At 40.3% G+C, this 15,435-nt stretch overlaps 1 protein-coding gene across 1 annotated transcript; it reads left to right on the top strand.

Annotated features, from left to right (window-relative positions):
• The first annotated feature begins 1,408 nt into the window (after positions 1 to 1,408).
• Positions 1,409 to 2,725, top strand: nkx3.3 (NK3 homeobox 3). Its single transcript, XM_053332621.1, has 2 exons — positions 1,409 to 1,697; positions 2,205 to 2,725. The coding sequence occupies exons 1-2, from the start codon at positions 1,409 to 1,411 to the stop codon at positions 2,723 to 2,725; spliced, it is 810 nt and encodes a 269-aa protein (XP_053188596.1).
• Positions 2,726 to 15,435: the final 12,710 nt, after the last annotated feature.

Below are 15,435 nucleotides of genomic sequence, written 5' to 3'. Positions count from 1 at the left end.
AAAGATATGCTGCTTTCACAAATAATAATCAGCACCATTTATATTAGCACGCAAATCCCCCCATGCTGTTGCTGAATTAAAACAACCTTCACATTTTTTATTGTGGTGATGACATTTCGTTGTTTGAACACATGTAAATTTTAGTTTCCATGTTTCCCATCCAGACATGTTTTGACACCCTAGAGCTAAATTGCTCACTGTGGCAAACCGAGAAATCTCTCTGTTTAGTCAGAAAAAGAAAACAAAATAACAGAGGAGGCAGATCACTGCATCTGTCATCGCGTCTCCTCAATAGGCCTGCTGATTGTGTAAGGAGTGTGTGCGAGAGAGGAAAATGAGGCGTGGGGGGTGTTGCCAGGCATTTTTTCTTTTTACGCACCTCCTGTAACTTTGAGAATCACGTATCATCACCACAAGGCGGCGCTACTCACCTGTTTCACACAAATGAAACATCAACCGTCAATCTCAGTAATTCAGTGACTTTTCTGCCACTCATTTCGTAAACAAGCATTATGGTTTACTGGCATCGTTGAATCAAAAAAACTGAGGCTACCTCGTTTAACACTTCATAAAGACGCAACAGAAAATGACCAATTTTTGAATAAAATGCTTTGATAACCAATTATGAAGAATCAAATATTTGAGTTTTGCTAAGTTTAAGTAACAGTTCGAAGCAAAGTTATTAATTGAACTGGAAGTTAAAAACGATGTCTTATAAAAATGAGGCATAACTAATGAAAATGTGCTTGGTCGGTAGCAATGTGGAAGGATTTAAAACTACAATTCACAAGTGAAAGCTGCGTTTTACGCACGCGCCAGGAACTTTACGCATCAGCTTTTCTTACTGCAATTTACATATAATTCGTGTAAAATGTTACTAATTTGCTACCTTTAGCAGGACTAGTTGATAACATCCACTCTGAGTCTCTGACTATTGTCTAATATGAATGTTACATTTGTTTTTTTCCTCAATAAACTGTCTGTACAGTCCTCACACATTCAACAGACTGTCAAACGCTATTAACGTTTTCTGTAGCTATCATAACTTCAGCTAATACAAATCACCAAGTTTAAGAACTGCAACTGCAAAATCAGCCTTCCTCATCCTCAATTTTATTGCAGAGCACAGACACCAACATGGAGCTGGGCGTTACGAAGGAGGTACCAGACCGAGAAGCAGCCAATCAGAGATTAACTAAAGCTTCTGCTACTGCTGAGAATATTGTAATAGACTTGACAGCTCCTGCTATAAGCTGTTCATTAAGCAGACCGGACTTACTTCACCACAATTAAATTAGAGCAATTAACGAGAGCTCTACTGGCTTTTGCTTTCAGGTGGCCGATCTCTTGATGCCTGCAAACAAACCTCATGCGGGAGTGAGGAAACATTCGTCTTCTTATTTTAATCATGACATTAAGCTTTTCGTCCTTCTTTATCAAAGACATCCTCACTACAGGACGCGCAGAACGGGGGAAACCTGGTGGCACCCGGAATACAGGGGAGCTCTACGCGCCAACGCGCAACATCTGCACCGGGCATGGAGGGACAGGAGTCCTTGATTTATCTCTCCAAGACGTGGATAAAAACCGCATCCGCCCGCAGAGACCTTTTCCTGAACTCAGTGTGTCTGTTGGGAACCTTAAATGTGATACATCCAGCGAGGAGTCCACAGAAGAGGAGACTGAGCACAGAGACGGTCAGCAATGTTCCGGTGACAGCGATGGATTAATTGCTTATTTTTCTGCCATTTTTTGATATTTTCCACAATTTGGCAAACTGAAAGAAGACAAATTACTTCTCAAGATAAAAAATAGATTAAAATAGAAATTTTACATTAGAAACATGGTGAATTGTCTTTTCTCAGTTTTACCAGCTTTTAGGATAAAATGTGATTTGAATTGACAGTAGAAAATATGGTTAATTATTTATAACTGTCAACGCTGTGTGCAGGTTTTTTTTTGTTTTTTTTCCATATGGTGACATATTTCTAGAATTGATTTAGGCCTTGCATTTTGCACAGAGATACGTTAAGGGCCAATATGTATCAAATAAAATGCCTTCATTCTTCAGGGTAAGACAGAAAAGTCTCGTAGTGTCCAACACAACATAAAGCACCTTCCAGTAGTGCCTTTGAACTTCTTGAGAGAATCACATCAGTTTGCCATATGACATCATCTTAACAATTCCGTGTTGTCTTTCTTAGATGGTGCAGACCGCCAACCACATTGCGTTCAGCGAGATAAACTGCAGGAACAAGGGGTTGAAGAGGAGGGATATCACAGCAGAGAGACGGTCAGCTGCTCCACTGAAGAGCGGCAGTCTCGGTCAGGTACCAAGAAGCGCTCCAGAGCGGCCTTCTCTCACGCACAGGTCTACGAGCTGGAGCGCCGCTTCAATACACAGCGGTACCTCTCAGGTCCAGAACGGGCCGATCTGGCAGGGACGCTGAAACTCACAGAGACCCAGGTGAAAATCTGGTTTCAGAACCGGAGATATAAAACCAAACGGCGGCAGGTGGCTGCAGAGTTGGCGGCGTGCAGTTCACCAAAGAAAGTAGCAGTCAAAGTGCTGGTGAGGGACGATCAAAAGCAGTACCAGCAGGCGAATGGAGTACACATCCCAGTGACTGTACCGCTGTACCAGGCCTACCAGTACTACCCATACATGCACTGCTGCTGCCAGCCCTGCAGCATGAACAGCGTGGCCCGTGGAGGAATGCTCTGAAGCACCCCCTGAACTCAAGTGTATGAATGTTTTCCAAGTTAGCAGCTTTCTGGTCAAACTCAAGGGACGTTTCTGTACGGAATAGCCGAAAACTGACTGTGTGTGTGTGTGTGTGTGTGTGTGTGTGTGTGTGTGTGTGTGTGTGTGTGTGTGTGTTTTGTTTGTTTTTTTAAAAGAAGAAAATAATAGTTTTCCTATTATGGCTCTTGTTTGTCTTATAAGTCAGTTCAGCATTTTTAAAAATCATTTTAAAAGTAAAACCATATCAGAACTTGGCCTGCAGTTATGGTTCATAAAATGCAAATTATTTGCTGGATTTAAAGATTTTGGAAGTTGTTATTAATAGAGAAAATGAATAAATGTTAATTTTAAAACCTCTTACCCGTGCTGATGTATATTTTAGTTGGTTAAGTTTTATATTTAAAAAAGAACCACATATAACACACAAGTATAAATTACTTTTGTAAAACAAAGTTCCAGCTTCATATACTTTCCTCTTTTAATTATTATCTTGGGGGGGGGGGGGGGGGGGGGGGATACAGTGTAGTTTAAATACAGCATGTAGTGGTTTGTGTAAAAAATATCCTACAGTTAAACACAAATCAACAATAAAAAAAGTCTAACAAAACCTATGTTTTAAAGAAATAACAGTGGATTTTAAATTATGCATCTGTATATTTACAAAATGATTGTAAATATAGCCTATAATCAATATTAATTCAGGACAGATCTCAGTACCAGGTCCTGGGTTCAGGCCTGGATGTCTGCAAAGGATGATCTATGTGTCACTTGTTTCCATCCTCAATGACAGCCATTTAAGTGACCAGACTGAGGAGAAAGGAATCCACAATTTATACAAACCAAAATAGAGAAAGTGGCTTATCACAGCATGCAAGATGCATGACCACGACACTGACATTTTTAGTGGGTATTTATTTTATTTATGGGACATTTTCATTGATCATGAAACTCAGAATAACACCAAAAGGAACCCATTCTTTATATGAGGTTTATGGACTTTAAAGAGCCTTGTGTGTTTATGTATCAGGGATGGTTTTTTGTCACTAAAGCAACAGATTAAGAGGCAAGCTGGGCTCTGACTTTGGCACAGCATGAATATAACAGTGGATAATTTTTGTGTGTGTAGTGTGTCTAGAAAGGGATATGTACTGTAACACCAGTCTAGTCCACACTAAGACATGCAGACAACAACTAAAAGTTTACTGTAATACTAAAGTTTACTTTAGCATTACACAAAAATGCCTAATTGTACTGGCTTGGCCAAATGATATTCAATATGTGAATGTTTTATTGAATGCATTTTTGTATGTTTGTGAAGAGTCCTCCACAGGCCCACTCAGCTCTACTGTGCGCTACATGAGTCAGAGAGGGTCAATAGACCATGGAGATGTTGCACCATCCAGCTGGGCTACACAAGACAGCACACATTAATCATACTTTACTAAAAAGACTACACCCTCATCCCAAAAGAAATATGCACAACAGAGGCACTTGATAGGAAAATACAAAACATAATTCCTTAATTACAAAACTAATGGTTTGATTTTACCTGATTGTGCTAATTTCTAAAGCTTTACGGCTGGAGCCTGCAGGCTGGTGTAGAGGGCACAATGAACACAACTCTCATGAGCATACTGTATATAGAGGTGATTTTTATGTGTATATTTGTACACCACATCCATTGACTTGACAAGATAAATTGTGTGCTTATTTACACAATGTTGACATGTATTTGTCTAAAGCAAATTATTACAATATTACAACATTAAAGAGGCTGCAACATCAAAGAAATGTGATATAAAATAGGTACTTCAGTTCCTCTTCCCCCATAACAAGCAGCTTTGGCACAGAGAGTCACCTTGTGCCGTATTCTGGCACCAGCCCAAACCTCATTTATCTCTTGTATCAAAACACCACTTCAAGTTATCGCAAGTGGTTGGCATTGTGCACACAGCAGGTTTTCTGTGAGGGTGAAATAACATCTCTCTCTGACTAACCGACTGTTAAGTCTAATTAACATTAAGTCTAATTAAATTTACTTGTATTTTCTATTGAGGACTTAAACTATCCAGCAGAAAAGGTCATGGTGTTGCATCGTGGCTCTGAGGTATGCAATGTTCTGTGTGCTCTCATTATTCACATTGTGCTGGTGAATAGTTGCTTTAGTCATTGCTGTCTGCCGTGACTAGAAAAGCTTTTCTTTTCCTGTACACAGTCCGAGACATCATGTTGATGTAAATCTCCATAGAGAAGTTGGAGACACCGAAAAAGTGACACAACACAATTATTTTTTTGATGACTATGGGGCTTATTCTTAAATGAGATTTAATATGAGACATTAGAGGAGCTCTCCCTGTCTTCACTTCAGGTTTATTACAACTTGGGTCGTATTTTTGTACTTTTTGCCCCCATTTTTTTCACCCGTGTCATGTCATTGTACTTGCTAAGTCATTGTTGAACTCTGGGAATACAGCAACATCTTTCTACCAGTCTCAAGGGGAAATATGCATGAGTGAGACAGACAATCGCTCATGTTAAAAAGCTGGCAAGCATTTAAACCAGATCATTTAAACAATTATTTTATTTGGAGGTAAAACCAACAGTGAGTCACAGTCATGTAAAGGTCCCTGTTTGCACAAACTGTAATGCAATTCAAGATCTTTTATCTATTTTAGCAGTGTGGCTCTAGCGATAGCAATGTCAGACTGTCAGTTGGTCCACCATTATGGTTTGAACTGAAATATATCAACAACCATTGGATGGACTGTCATAAAATATTGTATATCCAAAGATGTGTGGTAGATGTGCACATGTAGAACAAAAAAAATAACCAGGTGCTGGACTTAATAACCAAAAGACCAAAGAAAGAAGAAAGTCTGCACAATGTAGCTTCCTTTACAAATACTGGGTTAATGGTATAACCAGATGAGTGACATTTCAGTAAACTGTTCTTCTTCTAAAGTAGAGCCATTTGAATGTCTCACCTGGTTTTCCCATTAAACCCGTATTTGCAAAGGGAGCTACAGTGTGTTGACTTCTTCTTTCTTATGAAATATTATACAGATATTTGTGGTTCCCCGAGGAGGAATCCTAATGACTTTGGTGCCACCATGAGGTTGACATTTTTTGAACTCAGGAAACTGTCTGTCTATGCTGTCTCTCTCTCTCTTGATTTGTATTGTGTGTCTGTGGACCCCAGGAAGAGTAGCTGCTGCCTTGTATAATGGCTTGTGGGGATCCTAATAAACTTAAACTAAACTAAACAACTATTGGATCATTGGGTCATTAATGTCCTCCTTAGGAAGAATTTGTGATCCCACCTCATCTAGGACCATCGTTAGGTCAAAATACTTTTGTTTATGATCAAATATCTGCACAGTCCCTGCTTCAGTCAACAACTACATCCCATCAGCCACAGAACCTCCTTGAGTTGCGTGGTAGTTAGCAATGTCAGAACTGCAATATGCAATACGACGATGGTGATAAATAATAAACATTATACCTGCTTAATATCAGCACGCTAGCATTGTCATTGCGAGCAAGTTGCTGATATTAATTTCTTAGCTTGCCACGTACAGAGCCTCAAACATGGCTATAGTCTCCTAGAAGTGTCTGAGATCCCTTGCCAGTGTACACTATATACACTGTCCACCATCAAGGTGTCTGAATTCTATGTGTGAAATTTCTGCTCCATATTGTACCCTCAGAATCCCAACAACAGCATGTACACTATTTACCAGTAAAAAGAATTCATAAATGTCAAGAATCTCAGTTTACGGCTCACAATAGGGTCAACTATTGAGTGTCAGTTATATAGGGAGTGGTTGAATACTGTATGTTAATGGTTTCAAACAAAGCTTTAGTCTTGAAACCCATATTCTCTCTCCATTGCTAAAATATCATTTAATCATTCTCATGTCGCATGTCAACGCTTTAACTACTTTTCTGGCGAGGCATGTGCTCTAGCCCGTAGGCCACTGAGCCAACAAGTATTACAGTATAAATGTAATACTCAAGTATGTAAACATTCAGAGATGTACTTTATTAATGTGCTTCCATGTGAATAGGCTCATAAAGCTGAGAGCGACAGAGAGAGAATTACAGTCAGACAGCAGTGTAGAAACACATGTTCCTCTGCCTCTTTGAACAATCAACCGCAACCTCCACAACTTAAAAGTATTAAAAGGGAGGATTTAAATCAAACTTATTAATGCCTGTGGAAACAGATCATTTCCTGTTGTCTTTTATGTCTCTGCAGGTTTTCTCAGCTGAGAGGAATGCACTGAGGGTGAGGCTGAGCTGTGTACGAATGACAGTACTCACTTAATCCATGCTTGGCTGCACTTTTAAAAGATACAGATCTATTGACGAAGAATTCTCACAGGGCTCCTGAGCTGCAATTACACATGCATTTCCGACGCACCTATTGTAACAGGAATTATTTTCTTAAGGGCTTTGTTGATTTAAACAATATCATCTTCACGTAACGGCTGCTGGCATTGAGACACTGCTGGGTGATATGTACAGATTTAGAGTTTACACGACACTGGGAGAGGCTGTCCTCTTATGATTATTCAGACCCAGCTTTACTTTTGATTGTTTTATCAGAAATGCTGTTTTGCTTTGGGGAAAAGTGGCTGTATAGAGCTGGCCTTCAGCAGGCACAGGGCAGGACTCAGGAAGGAGAGAGGTCATGGTTAATACCTCTGTTTAAAAGACAGATTTGCTTCCCTTTGACCTGCTCTCTCTTTACACACACACACACACACACACACACACACACACACACACACACACACACACACACACACACACACACACACACACACACACACACACACACACACACACACACACACACACACACACACACACACACACACACACACACACACACACACTTCAGGCTTGTTCCAGAAACTATTAGCAGATAACATCAGTGCATGTAGGAATGTAAACATTTACAGTAAAGCAATAAGACATCAGCTCACCCTGGGGAAGACACATCCATCACAGGCCAACCACATCAGCACCCACAAGCACCCCTGGTTTCAAAAGGAATTAGTCATTACACCTTCGCTCACAATTTGAACCAATTCCATACAATCATCCCACATTGTTCTGTCTGGCACACTGAGAGATTAATGAAGCATTTGTGTGACCAAGCATACAAATTAAGGAGTACAGGTAACCAAACTGAAGTCATTTTTTAGAAAAACTCAAGACAAGAACATCAGAAATGTTCCTCTTAAATTATTTCAGGAGATACATTACTGCAGATATTGTGGCCCAATGGTCATAGTGTTGTGTGTGTAAAGAAACGCAGCGATCCCAGCTCTGTGTTTGTTAGAGCAGGAGCAGGGGTCATGGAAAGGATTAGAAGACAGAGAGATGAGCCCACCCAGAACCTATAAAGAACAGGCTCAGTTTTAGGAAGAAGCACAGGTCTAGTCTGCTTGTGTGTGTTTATGTGTGTGTGTTGAGTGTGTCCATTAGGAGCAGATACAGGATGTTCAGGGCTGAGAGTGCAAGTGTATTTGAGGGCAGATTAAGGCAATGGTCACAAGGGAGTACAAAGTAAGACAAAAAGAAAATTGAAAAAAAGAAGTACAGGAAACTGCAAATATAAAAAGGTTGTACAAGGTGTATTGTGTCTGTGTAGATGCAGCCTGTCTATCAGTTGTTATGTGCGAGTATATTCTGAGCTCCTCTGGCCATAGATGGACCGAAGATCCTCCAAGCTGCTACATTTCCTTCCTCTGACTCCTCTCCGCTCTCATGTCTCCCACACACATCCTGAGACAGACACACACTCCTCCAGAGCAGGCCGGAGGAATCCAAATGTTTTAATTAGCAGTGATAAGCAGAGACAAGGAGAGCATTGAGCAGCTCTGACACACAGAGAGACGTCTCCTATCAGCAGGCTGATAAAGGAACTACTCAGGCCCCACTTACGGCCTCTCAAGCCGCCCTCCTCTCCCTCCTTGTCATGGTCTACACCTCCAGTGAGGGAGACTCATCTCTGCTGCGTGAAACATGGGGTATCTTAAACTTTAGTGAAGCCATTTTGTCATCTCTAAATCTTTCTTGTCTTTTACAAGCTTTATTAAAAGCAACACATTTCCAGGTCTATGTTTATATACCGGAGCTCTGCTGGTATATTTTTTACATGATTTATAGTTTAAAAACTCCTTATTCATCTTATACTGCCTAAAACAGGCCATTTTAGCTCCTGTCTCTTTAAGGCCCCCCTCCCAATGAGCCCACTCTGTTGTGATTGGCCAGTTCCCAGAAGATTTCTCTCAGCAGAGACAACCTATACAAATAATTTATTCAAAATGTAAACTTCTCAAATACATTGCTACATGTTTGAGCCTAAATCTGATCCAAAATGCGATAATAGAAAACGTGAACAACCCATGGAACAACCTTAGCAGCAAAGGCTACACAGCAGACAGTTGTTTGTGAGCATGTCCGAACGAGCGAAGAAGAAGAGGTAAAAGCGTACAGAGCATTTTGAAGCCCTGGCTTTTCACTTGCATGGAGCATTTTACATACGTTTACCTCAAAATTTGAACCTGTGACCATGTTTAACATAAAAATGAAAATCATCAAATGAAGTCTAATACGTCCTTTTTAAACTTCACTTTCCCAGATTAGTTTAAACCTTGCTTGGTCTCTTCAATCCCATATTCTGCTCTTTAAACCACATGATTAGCTGAACTGCAAGTATTCCACAAGGATACAGGGGCCAAATACAGACTCGCTAAATATGTCCTAACCTTGAACTAATGTTGTTTTTGTGGAGGTCTGGACACAGACTGAGACAGACACAGACAGACACACAGAGACACACACATATACACACTCACAAGCCTTGAGTCCACCTGACACACTAAGTGATACAATGTAAATTGGGCAAATCGACCCTGATGCTGTCTGCCAGACAGAAACACAGTTGTGGACATGTGTTGATAAGAAATGCACAACCTTCACCTGGACAATCACAACACGTTTGCAGTCATCTCTTGAAAAATGGAATAAAATAAAACAAATTCAAAAACAAAGTATATATAAAAAAGAATGGCTTTGGTACAAATCACTGCTGATGATTTAGTGCGTAATGAAAACTTTTGAATTGGACTGAATGCCGTCTGTGAATGAATAACAGCTTAAAGTTTTTCACCAGACCAGTTAGTGCTGACTACAGCTCGAAGGCATAGCAGTTAAGCTCGTTTGACAGAAGGGAAAGACAGCTTTCTTTTCAAGATCAAGTTCAAAGGGCAGGAGGCCTGTTTCTTTCTTCCTCAGTGTCCCTGACTGCACCTGTGTTGCTTTAGCACACACACACACGCAAAGAATCTTGTCCTCGCTGCTTACACACCACTGACAGACAACTTCAGTTTTGTCTTGTGTGTGAACAGTGTGTGCGTTTGTGTGTGTGTGTGTGTGTGTGTGTGTCTTTGAACTTGCACACGTGCTTGGAGTGCATAGAAGGTGTGTGTTTCCGTCTTAAGTTGCGGTCGCGGCTCTCCGAAGTGTTTCTAAGACGATTTCATGACCTTGCTTACCTCTTTAAAAGGAATTTGTCACAACATTTGAGACAGAGGGAAGGGTAGGGAGGAGAAAGTGCTGGACACCTGCATTAATCCGTAACAATGCTGCAGTTCATCAGACTCTGCCAAGGCTTCACTCCCGAAGGGCCTGAGGGATGATAAGTGTGTGTTTGTGTGCATATGAGAGTGTGTGCATGTGTGTATCTTTTGCTTTGATCATGACTGTGGTGTGTCAGAGTAAGTTTGCATTTGGTGATCCCTCCTTAGCCAACAATATCAATTAAAATATGCCTGTACTCACAATCCAAACTTTGACTAACTCTTTTTAAGCTACCATTTTGTCATCATCAGACATTAGCTTTGTCTGCTCAAACAAGGAATATCAGCTCTTCCCTGCTGCAGGAGCATTATTCCCCTCTTCTCTCCCCTTCTCCCTATTCTGGCCCATTAGCAATGACATTTTACTATAAACACTTGGATTTATCGAGGAGCTTTCTATTCACTGCAAGTCTTGCATGATATTCTTTTATTGCACGAGAAGTGAGAGGGATCCCGTTTCTCACACACACGTTGCCATGGTGCCTGTGTGCTCTGCAGACTTCAAATCACAAAACCAAATGCTCATAATCAAAGCAGCTGTTTTCTCTTCTGTTACAGCGTTTTCTCCCACAGAGAGAGAGACTGCTGTGTGTGTGCATGTTCATGGATTTGTGTGTATGTGTTAATGATCATCATGTATCCTTGGCGGTGGTGGGAAGAATCTCTCCTCCCCAACTTGTTCTCTTAAGTGATGACAGGAACTATATCTCCCCCGCATCCTAATTCTCCACAGCACAGCACTATGGGAAACATTCAAGCCACAACTGGCACAGTAAGTTGATAATCTGTTATTTTGGAAGACTGGCCCTCATCCAGAACTTACATTTTGCTATGCTTCATAATTCAGTCTGATACTGCCATCATTGAAGTCAACTACTCCGTTTGAGTTGAATAAATACATCACAAAATCTATTTTTCACTTGTCTCAAAATCTAAAGATCCCCATCGTGTGTGTTTTCAGACTAATGAAAATACTGTCTTAAATGGAAAAAAACAAGTCTTAAAAAAATTTTCAATTATCTTGTTAAAAATGTTATTATATCTATTAAATCTCCCTACTGTAATTAAAAACTCAAAGTCTGTGCAGATACAAATGTTTGAATTTGTTTCAAACGTCTACCAGCTGGACACAAGATGTCTCCTACTACACTAGAAATCCATTCATACTATATGTGCACTTGATGTTTCAACATCCCTCATCACATTAGTGTAAGTTACACAATGAACCATGATTGATTTCCAAGCTTGGTGTGATGTCACAAAATCATCTTGTACATACTCGCCTTTAACTCAGGTTTAAGGTGAGCACAAACTGTCATCCTGAACAATGATAAATGTGAAAACAGCCTCCTATGTCAAATTTTGCAGCTATATCATTCTGCAAAGTGAAGGTCAAAAATCCAAGTGAAGTCACAATAAACAAAGCACACTTGTGAATGAAGGAGGACTTCACGTTTCTTCACTGCAAGAAAGTTGACTGTTAAAGGGAGGTGGGGGTCATGTGCCAAAATCCAATATATAAAAATACTTTGTATATACCATTGCATTTGATCACTTTATTGCCAGATTAAGTGGGAGAACCTTGAGTGTTAGGGGCCCACAGCCCCCTTGTGGGTTAATCTGGATCTGTGTGAGATAATATTTCAGCAGCACTTGGGGAAAAGCCCACTTTTCTCAGAAATACTATTTATATCAAATTGCATAAATCCAATAAACTGTAGCCTGTGCTAAATGATGGGAATGAAACATGATCAAAATTAGAGATAACATCTCAATTCACAGTTATCTTGTCTGGAGATTTTTATATGGGATCAGGTTTTGCTAAATGTATGCACCAACAAGCTTGTTGGCTCTACTCTGTTCTCTGCTTTCCTCTCTTCCTCTAAAAAGTTGCTCTATCTGGCCAGAGTGGGAGACTCCAACAGCCAAAGTGATTACAAAAACAGGCTCCTTTATCCAGCAGCACTCCCGAGGAGTGTGAGATCACAACCTGTATGTGTCTGTGTGTATCCCAGTGAGTTAGATGAAGAGCCTGTAATCACACCTCATCCATTAGATGCTGGCAACGAAATAAAGTAGACATTATGGCGTAATCCTGGATCACTTTGTTATTTATACTGAGTGGTCTCGTCATGATTTGGATTAATATATGGAGAGAGATCTGACAAGAGAAGCAACAAAAGGGCCATAAATATGAAAGGAGGAGAAGGCAAGCGACTGAGTGAGTTGGTGTTGAGGTCCATAGTCCTTCAGGCGTTCACATTCCTAAGTACTGTTGGAGAGTATGTGTGTGTGTGTGTGTATGTTAAATACACTCTTCCACAGTTGCTTGCTGTAAGGGGCTTTGACGGGAGTCTTGAGTTTCCAAAACAAGAGCTTACACCAATACACAAGGGAGCGTCTACATGTGTCTGCCAGACCTTTATCAACGCTTATGGGCCTTTTAAACCAACACAATTATATGCAGTGTGTATGTGTGATTATCCAAATACTATCAGACATGATGGCCTTGAAACAGTCACAATCTTCAGTAGATTCAAAGAGGAGAGAAAGTGTTACAAGTTGGCTTAGGTGACAGCAGATACTAGTCCACACACTCCCACATGCACATATAGAGCACATACACACTCACATATTGTGATGACAAGTTCACACATATACATACAGTTTTTTTTCCTGAGGTGTGCACATGCAGAAGCATATACACCCACTGGGTAAACACCTCAGAGTAATTATGATTGACAGTGTAAACCATGCCACTCTGAGTACAATAAATCCACCTTCATTCTTGTGTGTGTATCAATTTAAAATGCTCAAGTCAAGTGATCATACTGGTTGACCTACTGTAATACTTCCATTAAAGGACTTAGGGTAAAGTGGGTAATGTTTGATGTTTGAGTGAAGCCACAAACACCTTAGCCACAAAGACCTTATCAGTTAGGTTTATGCATTCACTATATACACAGTATAACTCCTCACAGCTAATTCTCTCTGTGTGAAGCAGAAGGTAGTGACAAAAATAAGTTACCTTGAGCTTATGAATCAACAATTTCTCACAAAACAATATACAACACTGTGCCACATGGTTAAAGCATGTATGCATTATACCTGCTTAGATTAACATACATTGGCTGGCTCACTGCTGCTGGTTTTATTTGAATGCCATGGCCCGCTCAGTAGTCAAGATGTGATTCCTCCTTATCTAGATCCCATAGTTATATCAGAAACTTCTGCCATGGCCCAAGCAAATAGTACATATTCAGCTGCTTAAACTCCTGCTACTTAATGACTGGCTCGTCTGGCTTGATAGGCAGTTACATTTGAAGGCCATCAGTTGCCCAGCCACCATCACAGTTGATCTACAGTTACACAATCTTTACAACTGGCCACTAATGAGCAACCCCTCTGGTATGATAAACGTTTCCATGCATGAATCATGTTTCTTGACCTGACTTAAGAAAAAAAGAAAATGGTTCTCTATGAAGTTGTATTTGGGTGTAAGAGTGCAGGCAAGTCTACAGAGTCATCTTTCTATATCGAATACCAATATAGATAATATCAACCTGCACATGTTTCGTTTGACTAATTCTACTGTACACACACTTTAGTCTATCTTATGTATCTACTTATATCTATAGGCAATGGCTACTGTTTGCACTAGTTGGATTTTAACGGCAACTGTAGCACTGGAATATAATCTAATGGTGTGTGCTCCCTCTTAAAATGATGTTTCACTGAGTTTGGCCCACAACAGAGAAAGCTCAACAATGTGTTATAGTATCCTAGAACCATCCCTCTCTTTACCAGCACAAACAAACTCAACACAATCCTCCAAAGCAAGCTATATTTGTTTATGTTTATAGCATTACCAGCTAGCACCATCAGCTAACAGCAAAACAAAGAATCTTCCTCTGCTGCTTCACCTAAGCAAGCAGCAAAGTACACTCATGTCCACTAGCTAACCTAGCACCATCACCTAGCATCATGCTAAGCTAAACAGCATGTTGTCAACAAACAAATCAACCAAGCCAGCAAACAACATAACATACACTGCAATGTAGAACACCACTAGTGAAACTTTTCAAGATTCTCCACTTACCTTGCTATAATCCAGTCCCTCACTTCCTTTAACCCACACCCATTCACTAGAATTGGATGCAGTGTCAGCCAGGTGCTTGTAGGGACAAAACCATGCAGCAACCTCCAGGGTTTGAAATTAAGTTAACACCAAGTGCCAAAAAGTGAAGTTCCTCAAATGGCCACTTGAGGCTGGCTCCAAAAGTGACTCAATCCCTATAGACACCTGTGTTAAAATGCCCAACTTCACAGCAGAAATAAACATGTTTACAGCCTTGCCTTTGCACATTCAAACTCCTCTGTCAAACTGGTTATTGGGAGCACCAAAACACCTATTCTGTGCAGGGCAGCAGTGTGGAGATCCTCCCTAGCTTTTCTACCTTTGAAATAGGTAGCTATTGTGGAAGCAAAACTGAAGCTATTCCCTCACTAGCTTGAGAAAAGCAAATCACCCAAGCAAAACCATGTCATAATTTTTTTGTGACAATTCTGGTATTTATTTGGGATCAAGTAATTTATGTACATGTAGCCAACGGTATTTTACTGTATTTGTCTATGCACTACAATACTTACAATACAGGCAGGAATAGTGCAGGTGTTAATGTTGCTGTTAATATGCTGGCTCTGTTCCAATGAAGTTTCCCAGCCAACTTTGAGAATATCACAGCCCAGGGACTAGCACACTTCACTGGAAAGTAGTTATTTTTAATCTTATTAATTAAACTTGTGCTCTTCCTGATATGACAAAACATTTATGAGATTGACAGAACTGAGGACATCACCTATAACAATTGCCAAGAAACTGTGGTAAAAGCCACAATGGCCTCCACTCTGCCTGACATCTCATACTTGTGCAAGGACAAACTGCACTGTTCCAACACTGACAGTGACAGCTCACCCATTACATCTATAATATCAACCCACACAACAAGTTCACTAGTGAACAGGAAGAGGATG

The sequence above is a fragment of the Scomber japonicus genome, chromosome 14 (genome assembly GCF_027409825.1).
Source record: "Scomber japonicus isolate fScoJap1 chromosome 14, fScoJap1.pri, whole genome shotgun sequence".
Lineage (NCBI taxonomy): Eukaryota > Metazoa > Chordata > Actinopteri > Scombriformes > Scombridae > Scomber > Scomber japonicus.
This window is presented reverse-complemented; position numbering and strand designations above follow the sequence as displayed.